Source organism: Petaurus breviceps, unplaced genomic scaffold (genome assembly GCF_028583685.1).
Source record: "Petaurus breviceps papuanus isolate PSGF00001 unplaced genomic scaffold, PetGlider_PUasm1.0 523, whole genome shotgun sequence".
Lineage (NCBI taxonomy): Eukaryota > Metazoa > Chordata > Mammalia > Diprotodontia > Petauridae > Petaurus > Petaurus breviceps.
This window is the reverse complement of record NW_027186356.1, coordinates 16659-37031: the sequence shown is the minus strand read 5'-3', so window position 1 is coordinate 37031 and position 20373 is coordinate 16659. Positions and strand designations below refer to the sequence as shown.

The 20373-nt window shown below is 46.4% G+C and overlaps 1 protein-coding gene across 6 annotated transcripts in view; it reads left to right on the top strand.

Moving 5' to 3' along the window:
• The window catches only part of LOC138172281 (GTP-binding protein Di-Ras1), a 47346-nt gene extending 28234 nt beyond the window's left edge, over positions 1 to 19112 (top strand). Inside the window, exons 1-4 of one of the 6 annotated variants that reach the window (XM_069101966.1) lie at positions 7065 to 7363; positions 11512 to 11624; positions 11921 to 12006; positions 15769 to 19112. In XM_069101966.1, the coding sequence (XP_068958067.1) occupies positions 15791 to 16387 (597 nt within the window). In that variant the 5' untranslated portion in view covers positions 7065 to 7363; positions 11512 to 11624; positions 11921 to 12006; positions 15769 to 15790 and the 3' untranslated portion in view covers positions 16388 to 19112. Of the gene's footprint in view, positions 1 to 7063; positions 7364 to 11511; positions 11625 to 11920; positions 12007 to 15768 lie in introns of those variants that run through there. The other 5 variants (XM_069101969.1, XM_069101967.1, XM_069101968.1 and 2 more) reach the window with 5 other exon arrangements.
• The last annotated feature ends 1261 nt before the right edge of the window (positions 19113 to 20373 follow it).

The following is a 20373-nucleotide window of genomic DNA, read 5'->3' as shown; positions in this document are numbered from 1 at the left end:
AGTGACTTACTATCTTCCCTGCACCTTCCTGGCCTCGAGAAAAATGTCCTGTCCTCGAGTACCTAACCAAACACCTGCAGAGTCTGGTGGGGCACCTCTTCCCTCCACTGCCCAGCATGTGCCGATACACAGCAGACCCTTCTCTTTACTGTATGAGAAAGCGTGAGTTCTGAAAAAGCTTTGAAGAGAGGAGGAGGAGGGGGAGGAGCTAAGATTACAAAGGAGAATCTCTGCAGGGGAATCATTCCCAAAGGCAGGGTTGCAAAATAGAATAATCTTGCATCATCAGCAGGGAAGGGGTGGTGTAAAAGCGAATGAAAGAGACAGAAAGCCAGAAAGAGATTCAGGAACTGAAGGATCAGTTATCCCAGAAGAGCAGAATCGGACAGTCACAGGAAAAAGGGACCTTAGTGAACATTTGGTTCAGCCTACCATCCCATCCAGGAATGTCCTCTATTGGATCCTTGGCAAATGGTCTGTCATCCAGCTTCTGTGTGAGCCACAGAACCTGAGAATTGGGATGGATAGACCTTAGAAAGTCATCTGTGTCATGGACAGGAACCTCCTGGACATCCTAGCCTCTTTCAATGAGGAACTCATGATTTTCAAAGGCAGTCCTTTCACTTTTTAACAGTCCTAATTTTAGGAAGTTTTTCCTTACTTAGAGCTGAAACTGGTCTCTGCAATTTTCATCTACTGGTCCTAGTTTGTCCCTCTTGGGTCAAAGGGGACCAAATCTAATCCTCCTGTAATGCGACAGCCCATTCATGCTTCTGTGGCAGCAAGCACCCCAAGTGTGCTCAGGGTGGCTGCCCATACAGGTTCTTGGATCTGCTTTGTTAAAGGAAAGCAACTCAAAATGGGTTAACAAGCTTACTTTAATCAGTCAAGACATATATCGTTTACCTTGTTCAGGGGAAAAAGGTCAGCACCCCGAACTTCAAAGCATACAGGCAGAATTATCAAGACAGAAACAGATCAAGTAAGACAAATTTCCAAACTGTCCAACCATTACATCCATACCCAGTCAACATCTGGGTTTCCACATTTGGGTTTTTCAAAGCCGAGGGACTCTCAACAACGGCTTCCCAGAATTCAGATCAAATCACAGAACACTTCTCAAAGTGAGTCCCCAAAACAAAGCTACACATCAGGGCTTATATAGCCTTCTCCCGCCTCAGAGAATGTAACAACCTTATTGACTCACTGGCCAATCAAGAAGTATCTACTGAAAAACAAGCCTCCCACCCCAGGCTTCAGGTGCACTTTAGCCTAGGGGCAGGGAAGATCTTCCAAATTTGCATTCCCATTACAGCTTCTGAAGATGGCTGTTCAGTCTCCCTAAGTCTCTTCTCCAGGCTAAGCATTCCTAGTTCTAGTTCTTTTAGCTTGTCTTCATATGGCATGGTTTCGCATCCTATTCCTACGCTGGTCACCCTCCTCTGGACACACTTCCATTTGTCAATGTCTTTCCTCAAATGTGGTGACCAGCACTGAGGACAGTATTACCCACGTACTGTGACTGAGGTAAAGGAGGGCCAAGCCCTCATCCCCCTCCTCCCCCTCCCCTGCTGCCTTTTTCTGGATGGGCTCCTTGGGTTAATGCCTCAGACTACCTTGACCTTTGGAAAGTGCCATGTTATTCTTCCTGAGCTTGAGTCTTTTAAGATCCCTAAATCATTTTCATGGGAAGTATCGTCTAGTGTTGGACTTCACATTTGCCCCTACCACATTTCATCATATTACTTTACATTGTTATATTGTATAAATAAATTTAATCATTAACAAAAATGAATAAGTGCTTGTTGAATTGGATTCAACTAGATTCAGACCATCATTATAGCCTGTTGAGATCTTTTTGGCTCCTAACTCTGAAGACTTCCAGCATGTTACTGCCTTAGGAGACAGCCCTTTCCACTGGAGGAATGACTCTTCATATACTTGAAGATACCAGTCACGTTATTCTCTTAGTGTTCTTTTCCCTATTCTCAACATCTCCATTTCATTCAACCATTTTTCAAAGGAGATGGTATCCAGCCCCTTCTTTGTTACTTTAGTGGGGCACGTGATTTGAGACCCTCTCATTTACAGAGCATATTATAGTTTTAAAAAGGATTTTTAAAAATTCACAATAGCATCTATATACATTTGAAAGATAATAATACATGTGTGAGACATGCTGTTTATTCAGTTTACTGAATGGACATTTGCATATTTATTATACTGATTAACATTTCGTATTGTATTGGAATTAATGATCAAGATAATGGTACTTAGTATATATATGACTTCTTGGACCTCTATACAATGTCTTAGTCTCTTGGTTGGGAGCCACTGTTTTGTAAAATAGAGAACAGGGATTTTTAACCTTCTTTGTGTCATGGATCCCTCTGGGAGTCTGGTGAAGCCTTTGGATCTCATCTCAAAATAATGTTTTTAAATGCATAAAATAAAATATATAGAATTACAAAGGAAACTACTTCTATTGAAATAAAAATGTATTTTTCCCCTATCCAAGTTCATGCATCTCCTGAAATCCATGGATTTCCTTTGCATGGATTCCTTGGGAGTCTGTGCTTAACAATCATTGATATAGGACATAATACTAAGAAAAAGGTGATAAGTAGATATAACCAAGGTATTAAAAACCGAAGTTCCTTTCCAATACCACAGCTCCCCAGTTAGAGAGATAGTCTTATATGATGGAAAGATCATGGGACAGAAAGCTGAGGATAAATTTCTAGTCCCTGTACCATCATGGGAGTGGTTTCACCAATCTGAGTGCCCCCAGGCAAGTTCCTTTCTCTGGGGCCTTAGTTTCCCCATCTGTAAAATGAAGGACTGAACTAAATGATTTAAAAGATAAACCAACCAGGCATTTTCAGTTTACAAAGTGCTTTGCATCTATCAATCCTCACAGTACCCTTTTCTGGTAGCATGTGAGTAGGATTTTCCCCATTTTATTGGTGAGGAAGCTGAGGCTCAGAGAGACAAAATGGTTTGCTAGAAGCCGCACAGTAAACTGGTGGTAGAGCTTTCCTGAATCTGGATTTTTTGACTAGTCCAATGTTCACTGTGCCTTGTCCTTTCAGGCACCCTTTCTCTACTTCTTTTGAGCAGTCAGATGGTGCCATAGTACACAAAGCACCAAGCCTGGACTCAGAAAGACCTGAACTCAAATATGACCTCTGACATTTATCAGCTGTTTGACCCTGGGCAACTCACTTCACCACTGACTGCCTCAGTTTCCTCATCTTTAAAGTGAGGACCTAATAGCATTTTCTTTGTAGGGCTGTTCTGAGGATCAAATGAGGTAATATTTGTAAAACACTTAGCGAAGTGCCTGACACATAGGAAGTGCCATATAAATGTTATCTATCATCACCTTCATCATCATCATTATTCTTATATCTAGTAGGGCAGCTTCCTTAGAGGAGCAAGACAATGGACAGAGCAAAGGAAATACTGGCTCCTTAGGGAGAGCCTGGGTGCAAATTCCTGCTTTGACACTTACTAGCTGTTTGACCTTGGACAGGTCTCTTCACCTCTCTGGGCCTCAGTAAGACTTGTGGCATTAGAATTCAGAGGTTCCCAAACTTATTTGGCCTACTGCCCCCTTAAAAATATTCTAGAAATCTTTCTTTTATCTTTTAACATTTTTTTAAAAATTTGAGTCATTTAAAAAAATATGAGATATAAATTTTTAGTGACATATCTTAAATTTAATAGTTTATTGTAAATTTGTGGGGGTTTTTCCCTGCATTGAAATTTTGATGATGCAATATTGCATAGTATTGTATTGTAAACAAGTCATTACACTCACATATTCCTGCAGATGGCATGCTGGACTTCCTGACAATGTACAGCACACTAGCCTGTCAACACTTGCTTGTTAAGACCTGTAGGTTATAACTTGCATTTTTTGTGTTTATTTGAAAAATAATGTAACTACTATGACTTTAACTCTTACACAACAGATAAAACATGTATGAAAGGTTTTTCAAAATTTTCTTCTCTTCTTATGCTTCCACGGCCCCCTTATTTTTGTTCAGTGACCCCCCCCATACACCTGAGGCTACTATTGCCCCCCCCCCCCCATATTCCAGTGACTCCCAGGGGATGGTATCACTCACTTGGAGAACCTATGCATTAGATAATCTCTTAAGGCCTTTTTCAGATCCTGTAATCTTACATAGGCTTGTTAAGGAAGGGTGGGGGACCTCACAGCATTTGAGTTTTAACCCAAGTTCACTTAATCCCTTTCCCCTACCAATGGGTACACATGTGCATACCTGGCGTGCATACATGCACACACACATGCGTGTGCACACACACACTAAAGTCTCTAACAATTTAGGCTTTCTCCCAGGAAAAAAAAGTGTGAGTTCCCTCCACAGCCTGCAGAGTCAAGACCTGGCTCACTTAAAGCCAAGAGTGATAGTCCAAAGGGTATTTTCTGTAGGTTCTCTTGTCAGCTTACCTGCTATAGGGTACCTAAGTTGCTTTGTGGAGGAGATTTGATTGCTTTCCCAGGGCCAAGTGTAAGAAGCCTTGAGCAACATTAGCCCCTTAGGGTGGCCCATGGTCCACCTAGCCCAGACCAGATTTTAATGTCTGGTGGGGGTATAGATGGGTTGTCAGCCTCCAGGTCTATTACAAACAACTATTGTTGTTCATCCTTTGCTTTCTGACAGGACCAATGACATCACAGGGTGATGTCTTGATTTGAACTTGAATTGGATTTAAGTGAGGCAGACTTATACAAAGTCCTCAGCCTCACTCTGTCTTCCACAGGGATCAAAGTCAGGTGGCAAGATAAAAGTCAGGACAGCTGGTGATGGCCCTGTCATCTTCAATGTCTGACCAAACTATAAGCGCTCTGCAGTGCCTGCTTCAGCCACTTTTGTGGCTGTTAAGACAAATTGTTCTCATCTGCCCATTCTGCCAGGGGAAGTCTCCACATGCTTCACTTGTAACAGCTTCTATTTCACCAATGCCATAAGTGCTCTACTCACAACCACCCTGGAGGTTGATGGTGCAGATGAGGAAACTGAGGTTCAATGAGTAGAAAAAACTCACCCCAGGATCATAAAGCAGTGTGTTTCAGAGCTGGTATTCCAACCCAGGTCTCTGGACTCTAGCCAGTATTCTTGTGGGGTCCAAAGTAAAATCTATTTTCATAATAACACTAAGGCATTATTTGCCTCCTTCACTCTTATTCTCTCATGAATGTATAATGGAGTTTTTCAGATTCCATATTGCAACTAATCTTTAAGAAAATACCCCTTATCAAGCTTTGATATTATGTCAGAGAAGCTACCACAAAGAAGATCAATCATCTGAAAAGGCTATTCACGTACTCCTCCCTTTCCCAACTCTATATCTGTGTGAGGCTGTATTTTCTTCACATACTTCAACCAAAACAACATATCACAGCAGACTGGAGAATCCAGCTGGCTTCTATTAGGCCAGACACTCAAAAGACTTGCAAAATTTTTGTATGTAAAACAATGCCACTCTTCTCCCTAAATTTTTCTTTTAGGAAATAGTTATTTTACAGAAAGCATATTATTTATGAAATCATGTAAGTTTATTGTAATTTTAAATGATTTATTAAATTTTTTAAACTTTATCGTTTTAATTTCTTATATGGTAAATATCTGCAGATATAATTCATATGAGACTAAAACTCTTTGGTGAGTCCTTGTAACTTTTAGTTTTAAGTCATTTTTAAGATTGTAAAGGAGTCCTGAGGCCAGAAAATTTGAGAATCACTGTACTGGGCCATGCTACCTTTCTTTCCTTCTAGGACAACTCACCTGGCTTATCACCTGGAAATTTCATAGAACAAATTCTGTGAAATCTCTCTCACCTCTTCTTCTAGTGTGGTGATGCCCCTGGGGCAATGCCTGCAGAGCACTGTCAGGTCCCACCAACACACTTGTAAATTTTATCTAGTACAAAAATGCAACCAAATAAATCTGAACTGAGTGGTAGAACCCAGGAAGAACCTGGTCTTAAACCTGTCTCTGCCACTGCCTTGCTGAGTGGCTTTAGAGAAGTCATTTCCCTTCTCTCAGTCTAGTGGGAAACATAAGATGGGGGCCAGTAACTACAGTACAAAATGGAAGTTGCTTTGTGTGCAAGAGATGTGTAAATCAAGTGTGTAAGATCCAAGGAGAGGATGGAACTTCTAGCAGGAAGGATCAGGGGTCAGTCATGGAGGAAGTGATACCTCAGCTTAACCCTGAAGGATGGAAGATAAGAGCGGAAGATCGGTCCATTCCCAGGGAACAGAGTATGAGCAATGGTACTATCATGGGCAAGGAGTTTGGGAGAAGTCATTGGATTCCTCCTGCCCCCTTCTCCATGGAGGGAAATTCTGTAGGGTAGGCTCTGGTTCTTTGAAGAGAGGCTTGCTCCCAGTGCTACCATCCCTCAATCTCCAGATGAAAAGACAAGGTTTTCTCTCCATCTCCCACCTCATGACCCCTGTATGAACCAGACCTGGGCAAGTAATGGTTCAGGTCTCTGCCTTTCAGCCCCACCCCCATCTCTAATATTTCAGACTGCTGCATGGACTGGCTGAGGTCTGGTTTGCTCAGAAGGAAGGAGAAAAAGGTAGAGACAGATAAAGAGATAGACTGTGAAAAGGAGTGGGGGGAGGGGAGAAGGAAAGGGGAAGAGAGCAAAAGGGAGAGAAAGGGAAAAAGGAGAAGGGAAGGAGGAAAGGGGAACAAGACAAAGATTAGAGAGGGAAAGAAGGGTAAAGAGAGGGAAAGGGAAGGAAAGGGGAGAGAAATATAAAGAGCAGGAAAAGAGGAAGGAAGAAAGGAAGGAAGGAAGAGGAGGAAGGGGAGAGAGGAAGGGAAAGGGTAGAGAAAGCTGTAGGAGAGAGGGAGCAAAAGAGGAGGAGGAAGGAGGGTGGGAAAAGAAGAGAGGGAGATAGAAGAGAAGGGGGGAAAGAGAAAGAAAGAGGCAGGAGAAAGGGGGGAGGGGAAAGAGAGAAACCGAGACTGAGTAGAGAGGGAGGGAGGGAGAGAGAGAGAGAGAAGGCGAGAGAGGCTTAAGGAAGGGGAGAAGAGAGGAAAAGGGGAGAGAGCCAGAAGGAAGGGAGGGGGAAGAGAGGGAAAGAGGGAGAGCTAGAGAGAGAGAGAGAGAAGGAGGGAGGGATGCAGAGAGGGAGGGAGGGGAGCTGAGCTGAGCAGAGCGGGCGGCGAGACTGCAGCGCAGCCGGAGCCAGAGGAGCAGGAGCTAGAGGAGCAGGAGCCAGGGGAGCAGGGACCTGAGCGGGGCCCCGGACGATGCGCTAGCCCAGCCCGAGCCACCCTGGGAAGCCACACGAGCCGAATCCCGGTCAAAGGTGAGGGCCAGGGTGGGGGCCGGGGCCAGACTGCGGCCGGGCGGTGCTGCGGCGGTGGGGCTGGGGTGGAGGCTGCGGGCGTCCAGGGGTGCTGGGCAGCGGGGGAGGGGGCGGGCTCGGGGCATTGCAGCTGCGGCAGAGAAGGGGGGCCGAGGCTGGGTTTCCCACCGGCGGCCACCCACGCCCAGCCCAGGGCTTTGGCGGCCGCAGCAAGGCTCCCTGCCACAAGGCTTGGCATGGCCAGGGCCTCTTGGGTCTCCCTTGAATCCCGACGCAGGGTCCCCCAGTCCTTCGGCTGCCAATTCAGCACTGGGCACGTCTGGGGGAGGAAGAAGGGGGAGGGCCTCGCGGGTCCTGAGGCTGGGGTTAAGGTTCCCTTCCCTGCCCCGCCACGTTCACGGGAGTGGGGAATAGGGAACGGGGTAGGGGGCACCCTGGGGGACCTGGGGGACGCCCTCCCTTTGGGAAGCCTGCCTGCTTATACCCGCAGTTCCCCGCTCTACCTCCCCAACCCCCACAGAGGCTGAAGGTGGCACTTTCTGTTTGGGTCTCTAGGGCCATGGGGGCGGGGGTGGGGGGAGCGTTACTTCTCTCACCCTCCCTCCAATATCCACTTAGGATCTCTCCCAGCTTGGCCCAAAACAAGTCCAAACCTCCTCCCCTTTTTCCCCATTACAGCATCCTAGGGCAGCTGACCAAAAGGGAAACTGAGGACCAAGCAGTTTGGCCAAGGTCATACAGCTATTTAATGGAAAGATAGAGCTTAGGGCATGTTGAGGATCAGTTCCCCCTTGATTTGTGATCCCCCTCCCAGGAAAGGTGTTCATTCTTTTTGATATCTGCCCTTGATCCTGAGAGGAGGGCAGGGGGCCTTCCCAGGCCTTCTTAATCTTTTTCTCACTTCCAACTTGTGCAGGATGCCTTAGCTCTTGGCCTGACTGGAGGTAAAGGGAATGGAGAAAATAATTTCTCCCCAGACTTCCATTTCAGGTCCTTGTCATGAAACCTCAGGGATTCACTGTGTCTTCATATATAGATGGGGAAAGGATGGAGCCAAACCTGAGGGGAAGGCAAGATAGGCAACTGCCATCACTTAAATGGGGCTGATTTTTTATAAGCATATGGAATCTAAAACTTGACTTGTGTGGCCTCAGAGGACAGAATTAGGAGTGATGGAAGGTAGTTAGAAAGGCAGATTTAGGTTGGATGTAAAGAATTAACTTCCTAACCAGGGGAGCTGTCCAAACAGCCTCTATCACTAGAGATCTTCTAAGGTCTCCATAATGATTTAGAGCTAGAAGGGTCGGTAGAGATCACACAGGCCAGGGGTTCTTTGTTTTGTTTGTGTCCTGGATTCCTTTGGCAGTCTAATGAGGTCTATGGACCCCTTTTCAGAATGATGTTTTTAAACACATGAAATAAAATACATACAATTACAAAGGAAACCAGTAATGTTGAAATAACTATCAAATTTTTTTTTTTAATTCAGAAACTCCCTGAAATCTATCCCCTCCTTTGGGGGAGGAGGGAATGTATGGGCTGTCAGTTAAGAACCCCTGATCTAGTATATTTTTAAGATGAGAAAATAGACCATGAGAAGGAGACTGATTTGCCCAAGGTTACACAAGTAGCAAGGGGCAAGAGATAGGATCAGATCTTCTGACAAAAATCCAGCCCATTGCTCTCTCCATTACTCCACACTGCTTCAAGCAGAGACTGCATGACCAGGTGTCAGTGATATAGAATGTATTCTTCATCAGTTACAGGTTGGTCTAGATGCCTCCTGAAGTCCCATGCTGAAATTCTGTGATTCTGCCATGTTGATATCAGTGATTCCAGATCTCTTTTGGATCTAAAGGATCAAGGCCAGTGGCCAGTGACCAAAGGGAAATGACCCACCCTTGTTCAGGGCTCACTAATGGCTTGTCCTGGCTGTGTTGGAGATAGGTCTGGAGTAACAAATTGAGCTGCATAGTCAGCAAGCTTCTAAGTCTAGCTTGGATGATCCAGTCTCTGCTTGAACAGTTCCAGTGATAGGGATCTCATTCCATTCTAGTAGTGGACACCTCTAATTGGAAGATGACTTTCAATCAAAAGCTAGATTACCACCTGTTAGGGAAGTTAGCAACTGACCAGGCAACCCTACCTGGGTGCATAGGAAAATAATAGTAATAATAGCTCACATTTCTCTAAAGCTACAAAGCATTTCCATAACATTTGATGCTCACAGCCATCTACCTAAGATATCTATAGTGTGAGTATTATGATTTCCATCTTAACAGATGATGAAAGCAAGACTCAAAGAGGTTAAGGAAACCCAGAAAGCTGGTGGCACAGCCAGGCCTCAAACCCAGGTCATCTAACTAATACTGAGTTTGATCCACTGGAGAATCACTAGTGAGATCTGGAGGGAACCTCCAAAGCCTTCTAACCAAGCCTATACCTGAATAGGAATGCCCTCTACAGTGTACCAGCTAAATAGTTGATCCAGCCTGCCTTCTGTCTCCATCTCTGTGGGTCTTGACTTCTTTCTCTTATTCTTTTCTCTGCATGTCTATCCCTGCATGTCTGTACTGGTTTGTTTTTCCTCTCCATCTCTCTTTCCCTATGTCCTTATGTTTCTCTGCAGCCTGTTAGGAGAGCAAAGGAGAGCTAATCTAAGCCCTTTCTCAATGACAGCTCTTTATAGACTTGACAACAGCAATCATGGTGCCTCTTGGCTTCCAAGGTTGTTGTTGGGGCTTTTTGGTTTGTTTTTCTCTATGCTAAATAAATGAGATAATATTTGTAAAGCACTTAGCACAGAGCACACAGCAGGTGCTTAATAAATGTTTGTTCTCTTCTCCCTTGCCCTTCCCTAAATATCTGTAGTTCCTTCATTTTATCATCTTATGGTATGACCTTTAATCATCACCTCAATCTGGGAATGTTCTACCTTATCTGTGGGCTTTCCACAAATATGGTACCCAGACTAGAACACAATACTCCAAATGAGGTATGATCAGGAGAGAGGACAGAGGGACTATCATTTTCCATATTCTGGATACTTGCTCTCTCCAAGCCTGGAATCTCATCAGCTTTTGTTTTTTTTTTTAGCTGTCCTATCACAATGGTGACTCATTGTACTTACAATTCACTGAAACCCTCATATCAATGTTTAGATGAACCTTTCCCTCTCTTATATTTGTGAAACTGATTTTTTGAACCCAAATGTAAAACTTATTCCCCCCTCAACTGTATTTTGTCTTATTAGATTCAATCCAATACCCTAGGCTGTTAAGATTTTTTTTTTTTTGCATCCTGATCCTGTGTGTTTGCTAGCCCTCCTAGATTTGTGTCATCTGTAAATCTGATAACCATCCATACCACCTGTACCTTTATCCAAGTCATTGCTAAAAATGTTAAACATGACAGCACCAAGCACAGATTCTGGGGGATGTGTGGGGGAGGGTGGCATTCCATTAGAGACCTCCTTCCATGCTAATAAACTAAACCATGGAGCCCAGACATCCAGCCTGCCTAGAATATAGCTAACTTTCCTTTTGTTTAGCTCATATCTCTCAATCTTTTCCACAAGAAGAGTTGAAAAGATTTTGTCAGAGGCCTTGCTAAAACATAGGTAAACAAAACCATGTTTAAATTTTCCTCTAATCTACCAATTTAATCAATTATTAAAGATTTGTTAATTTATTCAGTAAATTTTTTTCATTCCCTTCAGAGGTGGAATTTGAACCCGTGTTCCTGACTCCAAATCTAGTACTCTATCCCCTATGCCAGGCTAACTGTCTAAGTCTAGTTACTATCTGAAAAAAAGAAAAGACAGAAAGAAAGTGAGAAAAAAAGAAGGAAGGAAAAAAAGAAACGAAGGAAGGGAAAAGGAGGAGAAAGGGAGGGAGGAAGGAAGAAAAAGAAAGAAGGCTAGTTTGACTTGATCTGCCTTTAATGAAACTATTCTGGCTCTATGTGATCATTGCTTCCTTTTCTAGTTGTTCACTAACTATCTTTCTAATAATATGTTTCAGAATTTGTCTGAAAATTAAAGTTAAGGTCAATAAGGCCTATTGTTTACAGACTTCTTTTTCTTTCTTTTTTTTTAAATGAGAACATTTGCTCTTCTCCTGTCTTGTGGCATCTCCTTTATTCTCCAGGACCTTTCAAAGATCATTAACTGACAGAGGCTTAATAATCCCATGCATTAGTTCCTTCAGTGACCTGGGAGATAGTTCGCCTGGGCTTTGTGGCTGGTACTCATCGAGAGCAGGTCAGTGCTCTTTTATTCTCTTCTTATCTCGGGGATTGACTCCCTATTGATCATTTCTGTTCTGTCCTTTCTAGTCCAAAGACCCAACAGAGAAGCAAGAAGCAAAATATGGGTTGAAAAGTTTTATCTTCTCTCCATTTTTGGTTGTCATTGTTCCATTCACCCAGAGCAGAGTGAATGTTCCTCTTTCCTTTAAGGAGGCCAAGAAAACCCCCACATTGTTGGCCTGAGATTTTCTCTGAAGCCTTAGACCATTTGGAATTGTAACCCTCTCAATGCTTTTTTTTTTTTTACAGGATTGTGTCATGCTTTTGTGTTCATCTTCATACTTTGCCCTTGCTTCCATCTCCTGCACATGACTTTTTAAAATCTAAGTTGGCTGGTGAGTTCCATGAGTGTTCACATTGGTCTCTTGAGACATCTTCTCATTTTCTTTCTCCCTGCAGTTGTTTTTCTTTGTTTCTTCAGAATTTCACTCTAAAGACTTGCATTTTTTCCCCTGGGATGACTTTCACCCTATAGAATTTTAATCCACTATGAGATCTTAACTATATCTTTTTTTTTAAAGCAATTGGGGTTAAGTAACTTGCTCAAGGTTACACAGCCAGGTGTTTCTGGGTGGGTGCTAAGTGTCTGAGCCTGGATTCGATCCCCAGGTCATCCCGACACTGGAGCTGGTGCTATGCTACATGGCCGCTCCATTAACTATATCTTTTTAAAAATCTTATTTTTTATTGTAAATTTAACAATTATCAACCTTTTCCATATACCAAGAATAAGAAAAAAGATTACATCTTTTTTCTCTGAATTCTCTGAAAAATTAAAAAAAAAAGTAATTACTTTTTTATTAATGAATAAAGATCTAATTTTTTTCTCCCTCCCATCTCTTCTCCTTTTTGGAAAAAAGAAAAAAAAAACCCTTGCAACAAATATGCATAATTAAGAAAACCAAATTCCTTCATTGGCCATGGTCCCCCAAATGTGTCTCATTCTTCACCCTGAGTCTATAGACTGTCTTTCAGGAAGTGAAGTGGCATACCTCCTCATCTGCCCTTGGTATTGTGATTGGCCACTGCACTGATCAGAGTTCCTAAGTCTTTCAGGGTTGCCTCTGTAATAATTGTTCTCTTGGTTCAGCTCACTTCACTCTGCATCAGTTCAGACAGTTTTTCCCAGGTTCATCTGAAACCATTCCCTTTGTTGTTTTTTATAGCCACAATAGTATTTCATTACCTTCATATATCACAATTTGTTCAGCCATTTCTCAATTAATAGGTACCCCTCACCTTGGGTTCCATTTCTCACCATTACAGAAAGAGCTGCTCTAAATATCTGTGTACTTTATACATTTTGGAGTCTTTTCCCTCTTTCTTTGATCTCTTTGGGGTATAGGCCTAATAGTGGTAAACCCTTTGAAATCTGATCTCCCCAAATCTAGGGTTCCTATCACATTATTTCTTTCTTTCCTTTCCTTCTCTATTACAAATACTAAGATAGAGTTGCTGTTTCCCCCCTAAGGCTACCATCATTTTTACCCAAAAAGCCAAGTCTTCCTTATTGGAAATCAACCAACATTTAAAAAAAATGAAATTGTGTGTGCATGTGTATATATGTATGTATTATATAGAGAATCTGCCTTCTCTCCCTCCGCTCTCCTCCAATTAAGAAGGCAAGAAAAACTAAAACTCTATTACAAACATTTATATTCAAGCAAAACAAATTCCCTCGGTTATGTCCAAAAGGAGTCAACCAACATTTGATCATTATGAATTGCAGTGCATATCTGTCTCAAACTTATCTTTCTGTTTTGTTTGACATGTGATGGTCCCTCTCTCTATCCTTCTCATATAGTGTTGCTATTTTAACTCTTAGTTTGGAGAGTGTGTAATAGAGATGCCAAGGGGACCAGCCTGTAGGAGAGCAAACAGTAAAGATGAGTCTCTTCCCATTGATATTGGACTCAGATGTCCTGGGCCTCTCTCTGGGTCCCCCCGTCTCAATTTCCCTCTGCTCCTTTACTCCTGTGGGCTCAGCACTAAAGACCCAGACTGGGGATTCCAGTGGTAGGGGCAGAGGAATAGCCTAGTGGCCTTCCACAGCTTCAAGTACTACCCCAGGCTGCTTCTCAGAAACCCTTTGCCCTAGGTGCAGGGGCAGCCCAGGTGGTTGACTCTCACACTGGGAAGCCTCTGATGGGCTAGGGTAGGGCAAAAAGGTCCTGAGCTTGGGCAGGACAAATGAAACTCTGGTGGGTTGGGTTGGAGCTACTTGACTGAGGTGGACCAGTGATACGGGCTTGTTAGACTAGGGCTGCTCCTGTCCCTAAGGGTTTTAATACAGAGTTCGCCATTCTCCAGGTATCCTCAGGGACAAGCCAGCTCTAAATTTGGGGATCTTTTTTTGTATTTTTGGAGGGGGGAAGGCAGGGAAGTTGGGGTTAAGTGACTTGCTGGGTTACACAGCTAGTAAGTGTTAAATGTCTGAGACTGGATTTAAACTCTGGTCCTGACTCCAGGGCCAGTACTCTATTCACTGTGCTCCTAAATTTGGGAATCATGACACCTTTCTTTAGATAAACTAGCCACAACTACACTGGAACATTATGTTCCTGCTGGTGTTTAGGGGGCAGGCAGTAAAATTCATCTAGTCTTCAGGGAGGCTAGGGACCCATGTTTGCTAAGCAATGTAAGTTATAGGACAGGTAGGGTCAAATCTTAGTCTGAGGCTAGGCCTCAGTCTAGGGCTACCCCCAGGGCCTCAGATGAGCTTCAGAGGCTAAGGGTGGGGCTGAGACCAGGGTTAGAGGCTGAGTCCAGGAGCAGGGTCAGGAGGTTCAGGCTAATATTTGGGGTTTAGTCTAGAGCAGAGGTAAGGTTGCAATCTGAGAATCCTCAGTCTAGGGCAAGGTCAGGGCTGAGTCTGGTGACACTGTTAGGGGGCATAGTCTTGGGATCAAGCCTCAGCTTGGGCCTAGAGATAGGAGTTCTGATGGGAAAAGGGCTAGGGAGCCAGGTAAGAGAGCCATATTCACATGAGTCTTTCTGAGAGAATCTCCCCATCTTGTTTTCTGATACAGTTTTGACTTAATAGGTTGCTTCCAGCCAGGCAGGTGAGGAGAAAGGGAAAATAGTTCTGCGGTGTGTTGGAGGGTGTTTGTTTGAAGGCAGTCATGGCCTATTATCATAGGTAGTAGATGCCTCTATGTAGGCCTGTTTCTGGGTCAGAGTAGGGCTTGAGGCCCTCAGGAAAGGTTGGGGGCAGAGGCATTGGTGGTCCCCTAGCTCCCATCCTGGCCTAGCAACTAGGAAGGTCCTAATCCTATATGACGCCAGGGATCTTGGATTGAGCTAGCCTGGTTGTTGCCCGGCGCCAAATACTGGGAAAGAAGGTTTGGGTCGTGGGGGAGTCCAGGGGTCCAACAAGTGCTGACTGTTGGCTCTCTTTCCCCCTCAGTCCCTCCCTAACTCATGTGCCTTCACATAGGAATATACATTAGGAACAGCTCTGTGTTCAGTCCCAGCTATGTGCCAATCTCTGCACACCTATCACATCTAAAAGTATTAGGTCTATAGGGACTAAGGCAGAAGAATGGCTACAGTCTCTGGATGTCAAAGCAGTGTCATCCTTCTGCCCTACTGAGAGCACCCTTACCCTGACTTAGCTGTCTCTCCAGGAAGCCAGGGCACTGAAGAGGGCAGGGTGATCAGACCACTCCACTGCAGTTCACTGGGGTAACAGGTTCAGAATAAAGTAGGACTCACTAGTGAAAGAATGGGAACCATTAAGCCTGGCATGCAGGGAGTGAGCTTTCTTATTGATGGGTATAGCCATCTTTAGTATTTTTACTCCTGGGGTGTATAGTTCTAGCTGGCATCATTCCCTCTAGGGTGCAGCTACTATAGGAAGCACTGTTACTATAGTTACTACTAAGACCCCTTAGAGTCAGTTGTCGTAGGCATCATTACCCTTGAGTTACAGCTTTAGTTAGCACCAACACCCCTGGGTCAAATACTCGTCAGCTTCAGCTACAGTTATTAGCACTGCTGCTCCCAGGGAGCACCATTGGGTAGATGTTCTAACCACAGGTTCCCCTGCGCCTGACAGGCCCTAAAATGTCTCTCTTCTCTCTTGTGTTCCTCTCCAGGAGCTCACAGCCACTGAAGAAGATGCCGGAACAGAGTAACGACTACCGGGTGGTGGTGTTTGGGGCAGGCGGTGTGGGCAAGAGCTCCCTGGTCCTCCGTTTTGTCAAGGGCACTTTCCGAGACACCTACATCCCGACCATTGAGGACACCTACCGCCAGGTCATCAGCTGTGACAAGAGCGTGTGCACCCTGCAGATCACAGACACCACGGGCAGCCACCAGTTCCCGGCCATGCAGCGCCTGTCCATCTCCAAGGGCCACGCCTTCATCCTGGTCTTCTCTGTCACCAGCAAGCAGTCCTTGGAGGAGCTGCGGCCCATCTACCAGCAGATCCTGCAGATCAAAGGCAGCGTGGAGAACATCCCAGTCATGCTGGTGGGGAACAAGTGTGACGAGACACAGCGGGAGGTGGACACCAAGGAGGGGGAGGCCCTGGCCAAGGAGTGGAAGTGCGCCTTCATGGAGACCTCGGCCAAAATGAACTACAATGTCAAGGAGCTCTTCCAAGAGCTGCTCACCCTGGAGAAACATCGCAACATGAGCCTCAGCATTGACGGGAAGCGCTCCAGCAAGCAGAAGAGGACAGACAAACTCAAGGGCAAGTGCAGCCTGATGTGAGGGGCCTGGCCCCCAGGGCCGCCCTGCTCCTCTCCACGGGCCTCCCCCTCCCCTTGCCCTGCTCCGTCCCAGTCTTGGTCTTGCTCCAGATGGCTCCGTGGCCCCCATTTTGTCTCCTACTGTCTTCCCATTATCTCAAGCTCTCCTTCTCATGGATGGCCTCCTTCTGTCTTTCCTCTTTCTGTCTCTCATTGTCCTTCTCTGTTCTCATAGCAGCCACTCGGAGGTCATCGAGACCAACCTGTATCTAAGCAGAAACTCCCTCCATGACATCCCTCCCAAGTGGTCATGCATCCTCTCCCAGCTCAGCAGCTCTCTCTATCTCTCTCCTGTTCTCAGTCCCTGTCTGTGCTTCTGCATCTATTTGTTTTTCTAAGTTTTTCCTTCCCTCCAGGTGTGTGTGTGTGTGTGTGTGTGTGTATGTGTGTGTGTGTGTGTGTGTGTGTCCATCTCTCCTGCCCTGAGTCTTTCCATAGGCCACCCATTCCTACATTTGATCACTGTGACTCGGGGGGCTGAAATGCACATTGACCTCGCACTTTTCTTTCTCTTTTTTGACCATTGATGTCCCCCTCCCTCCTCCCCTGTTCCAAGGGCCCAGTTAAATTCTCCCTTTCAGCTGGCTCTCTCCTCCCTGTGATACTGGAGGCATGTCATAAGGAGGCCCAGTAGACAGGCTTTCCTTGGCCTTTGAGACAATAGGCAATAAAGATGAAGCCCTTCCAGCTGAGCTAGGCCCTAAATCTGCCCTCAGCCTCCCTCTCTTGCCTTCCTTCTCTGCTCCTTGTAGAAATGACCAATGGCCCCAGGACTGAGGAGCTAGGCCCAGGGGGCTTGTGGGCAGGAGCCAGACACTGTCTAGCAGCCCAGCACAATTTCCGGATCATCGCTGCCCCTCTCTCACCTCACTCAGGTTGTATGGTAGTGTCCCTGCTCCCAGACTCCCTTCCCAGGGGTCTACAAGGGTTACTGTAGGTGTGAATGGGGGTGGTTCTGTGTACCCCCTGAAGGAGGGTATGGAGTGAGGTTCTGAGGAGTGTAGGATCATCATTCCCCCCACCCCAGGAGGGTGGGGAGGTAGGAGCCATCAGCACAACCCTTCTGCCCAGACCCCCAGAACATCCCCTTGAGGGGAATGGTCTCTCTGAGGGGCTAGGCTGGGCCCCCATCTCAGAGACAGGTGTGTCCCAGGGAGGGCACATTCAGTGAACTGGATTTGAGAAAGGGGGCACTCACTTTCCCTGCCAGGGAGTCCTGACCCCACAGGAAGAGGACAGGACAGGACAGAGTGATCATGAGGAAGACAGACAGGAAGCATTGGCAGGTGCATGTGTGTATAAAAATCTGTGTGTTCATGCTGTTATATGTGTGTCTGTGGCTGGAGGTATGTGTGTAGGCATACTAGTGTGTGTTTGTATACATGCATGTATATGTATTAATGTGTATGATGTCTGTGTGAGTGGGTGTGCAGATATATGAGAATAAATGGGGGGATGTATGCATGTGTTTTAGTGTGTGTGTACATGTTTGTGTGTGTGAGAGAGATCGTATCTGTGTGTCTGAGTATTTCTGTGCATAGGTGTTGGGGCAGGAACCTGTAGGGAAAGCTAATAGGTTTGGGGGTCAGAGCTGGAGGCCTGCTGCTTCCCCCACCCCCCAAAGCCAATCTATCCCTTCAGCCCCCTGCTGCAAGTAGCACTTCACCCCCTGGCATGCAGCACCCCTGGCTGACCTTAGAAGGAGCTGTGGGGTGAGGTATGGGAAAGGTGAGCAGGTGAGCTAGGGGACTCTCTCCTCTGAGGGTGCTGGCCCTACCAGGGGCTCTGGTACCATTCCTCAGGGATCCACCCTGATAGCACAATTACCATCCCCCAGCCCTGGCCCAGGGAGTGGGCAGCCAGGCCCTGCCTTGCAGTGGGTGTGTCCACCCACTTCTCTCCAACCAGACCCCCTGAGACAGAACCAGGCACCTCTTCTCCCAACTGCCCAGAGCAAACTGTGTTATCTTCTCTTCTGTTCTCACCTTCCTGTTCACGCTCCTCTTCCTTTTCCACATCACTTCCTGGGCCCAACGTTGAAATCCCAGGAGAAAAAGGAAATAGATAGGCCTGTTTGGAAAATGGTTGTCCAGGCCTGGCCAGCCTAGGGGCTTCAGCTGAGGTTGACCAGAGAATGTTAGAGCTGGAAGTTATAAGGACCATCTGTTCCAAAACCCATATTTTACAGATTGGGAAACTGAGGCCCAGAGAGAATAAGAAAATTGCTTAAAGTCACACAGCAAGTTAGGGACAGAGCTGGGAGAGAGGTAACATGTCCTTCGGGGACAGCAGCCCCATGTAGCACATGGATCCCCCTCTCCCCTGTCCCTGGGCCCTTCCAAGAGCTCCAGAGGTTGGGACTAGGCCCTCCCAGGTCACACATTGGGGCCAGGGCAAGAACAAGAGTCTGGGATGAACATAGGTCCCACTTCCCTCCCTAGGCATGTGGTGTGGGCAATTCCACCCTGCCCAGCTGCTGTGATGCTAGAATATTGTCTGGTGCTCTGGATTAAGGCCTTGGCCCCCTCCCCCGACCCTCTGTAATGTCCCCCTCCGTGCCCCAGATGACTCCCCCAAGCATGTGGACGCCCCCTTCTCCAGTGCACCCCCTCTTTTTTAAGAGTCCAATGTAGCCTTCATTCTAGAACTAGTCTTCCTCCAATAAAGACATGGCTCCTGCATCTGCACTGCCTGGGACCCAGATTTTCTGGGGGGAGGTGTGGGCTATTGGGGTGGGGAGGATAAGCTGTCATAGTTCAGCGTCTGGGAGGGTAAAGGGAAGTAGAAACAAGAAAGGGAAGAAAGGAGAGAAGGCGGGTGGGAGAGGCAAGGGGAATGGCTAAGGGGATGGGGAAGAATGGGGAGGCAACGTAGGGCAGGCTGGTGATGAGGGAAGCCTGGGGACAGAAAGGTTAGGGCTGGAGAAATGATCCGATGGGGGGACCTTGGGGAGGCAGGCCAGGATGGAGAAGTGAGGAAGCGGGGAGATTTTAGGGACAGGCAAGTTGGGGAGGGCTTGGGGGCTGGACTGAGGGATGGGGAGGTGATCTGAGGTGAGGGCTGGGCTGGTTGCTGAAGGGGTCCCTCTTCACAGCCGCGTGCCAGGGCCACGAGCCGGCTCCCCTCACGGGGCACAGATCGAAGAGTACGTCATCAGCCTGTTGCCCTGGCAACCATCTGCTTCCCAGGCAGGCTTGTGCAGCCAAGCTGCAGCTGGGCTGGGACTGGGGAGATGAAGGGGGAGGCAGAGACACTGAGGCCTGGGGGGAGGTTGTCTTGGGCCCTGCCCTCAGCAGTCACTCTCCCCTTTAAGAAGCAGAAAAGGCAGGGTACCCAGGAATCCCTGCACCCCGCTCAGGGTGAGGGTCCCAGCCACAAAGACTCGTGAGCCAGGGCATCATGAACCGAGGAGAGATGCAAGAGGGAGGGGATCGAGGGGCTTCCCCACTGCTAGGAGAGGAAAGATCTTGCTTAGGCTCTCCATCTCTGTTTCTCTCTTGTCTCTCTCTCTTCCTGCCCTCTGTTTCTCCCTGAATTGTCTTCATACCTCTTTGTTTTTTTATCCATAACAAGTTCAACCACTAGGGGTCGTGGGTACCCTAGAGGGCTAGCCAGACTAGTCACTTCCTCAGGTACCTCGGCCCTGGGAAATTGTTGATTGGCTCTAATTCACACTATTCCTGATTTCCTTCCCCTCTTCCTACTTTCACTTCACGGTTCTCCTTTCCTTATTCTACAATTTCCTTACTGTTCTCTATCCATCTTCCTTTCTTTCCTCCTTCCTTCTTTCTTCTCTTCCCTCCTTCCCTCCCTCCTTCCTTCCTGTCTTCTTTCCTTCTCTCCCTCCTTCCTTCCTTTTCTTCCCTCCCTCCCTCCCTCTTTCCTTCCTTCCTTCTTTCTTTTCCTTCCTTCCTTCCTTCCTTCCTTCCTTCCTTCCTTCCTTCCTTC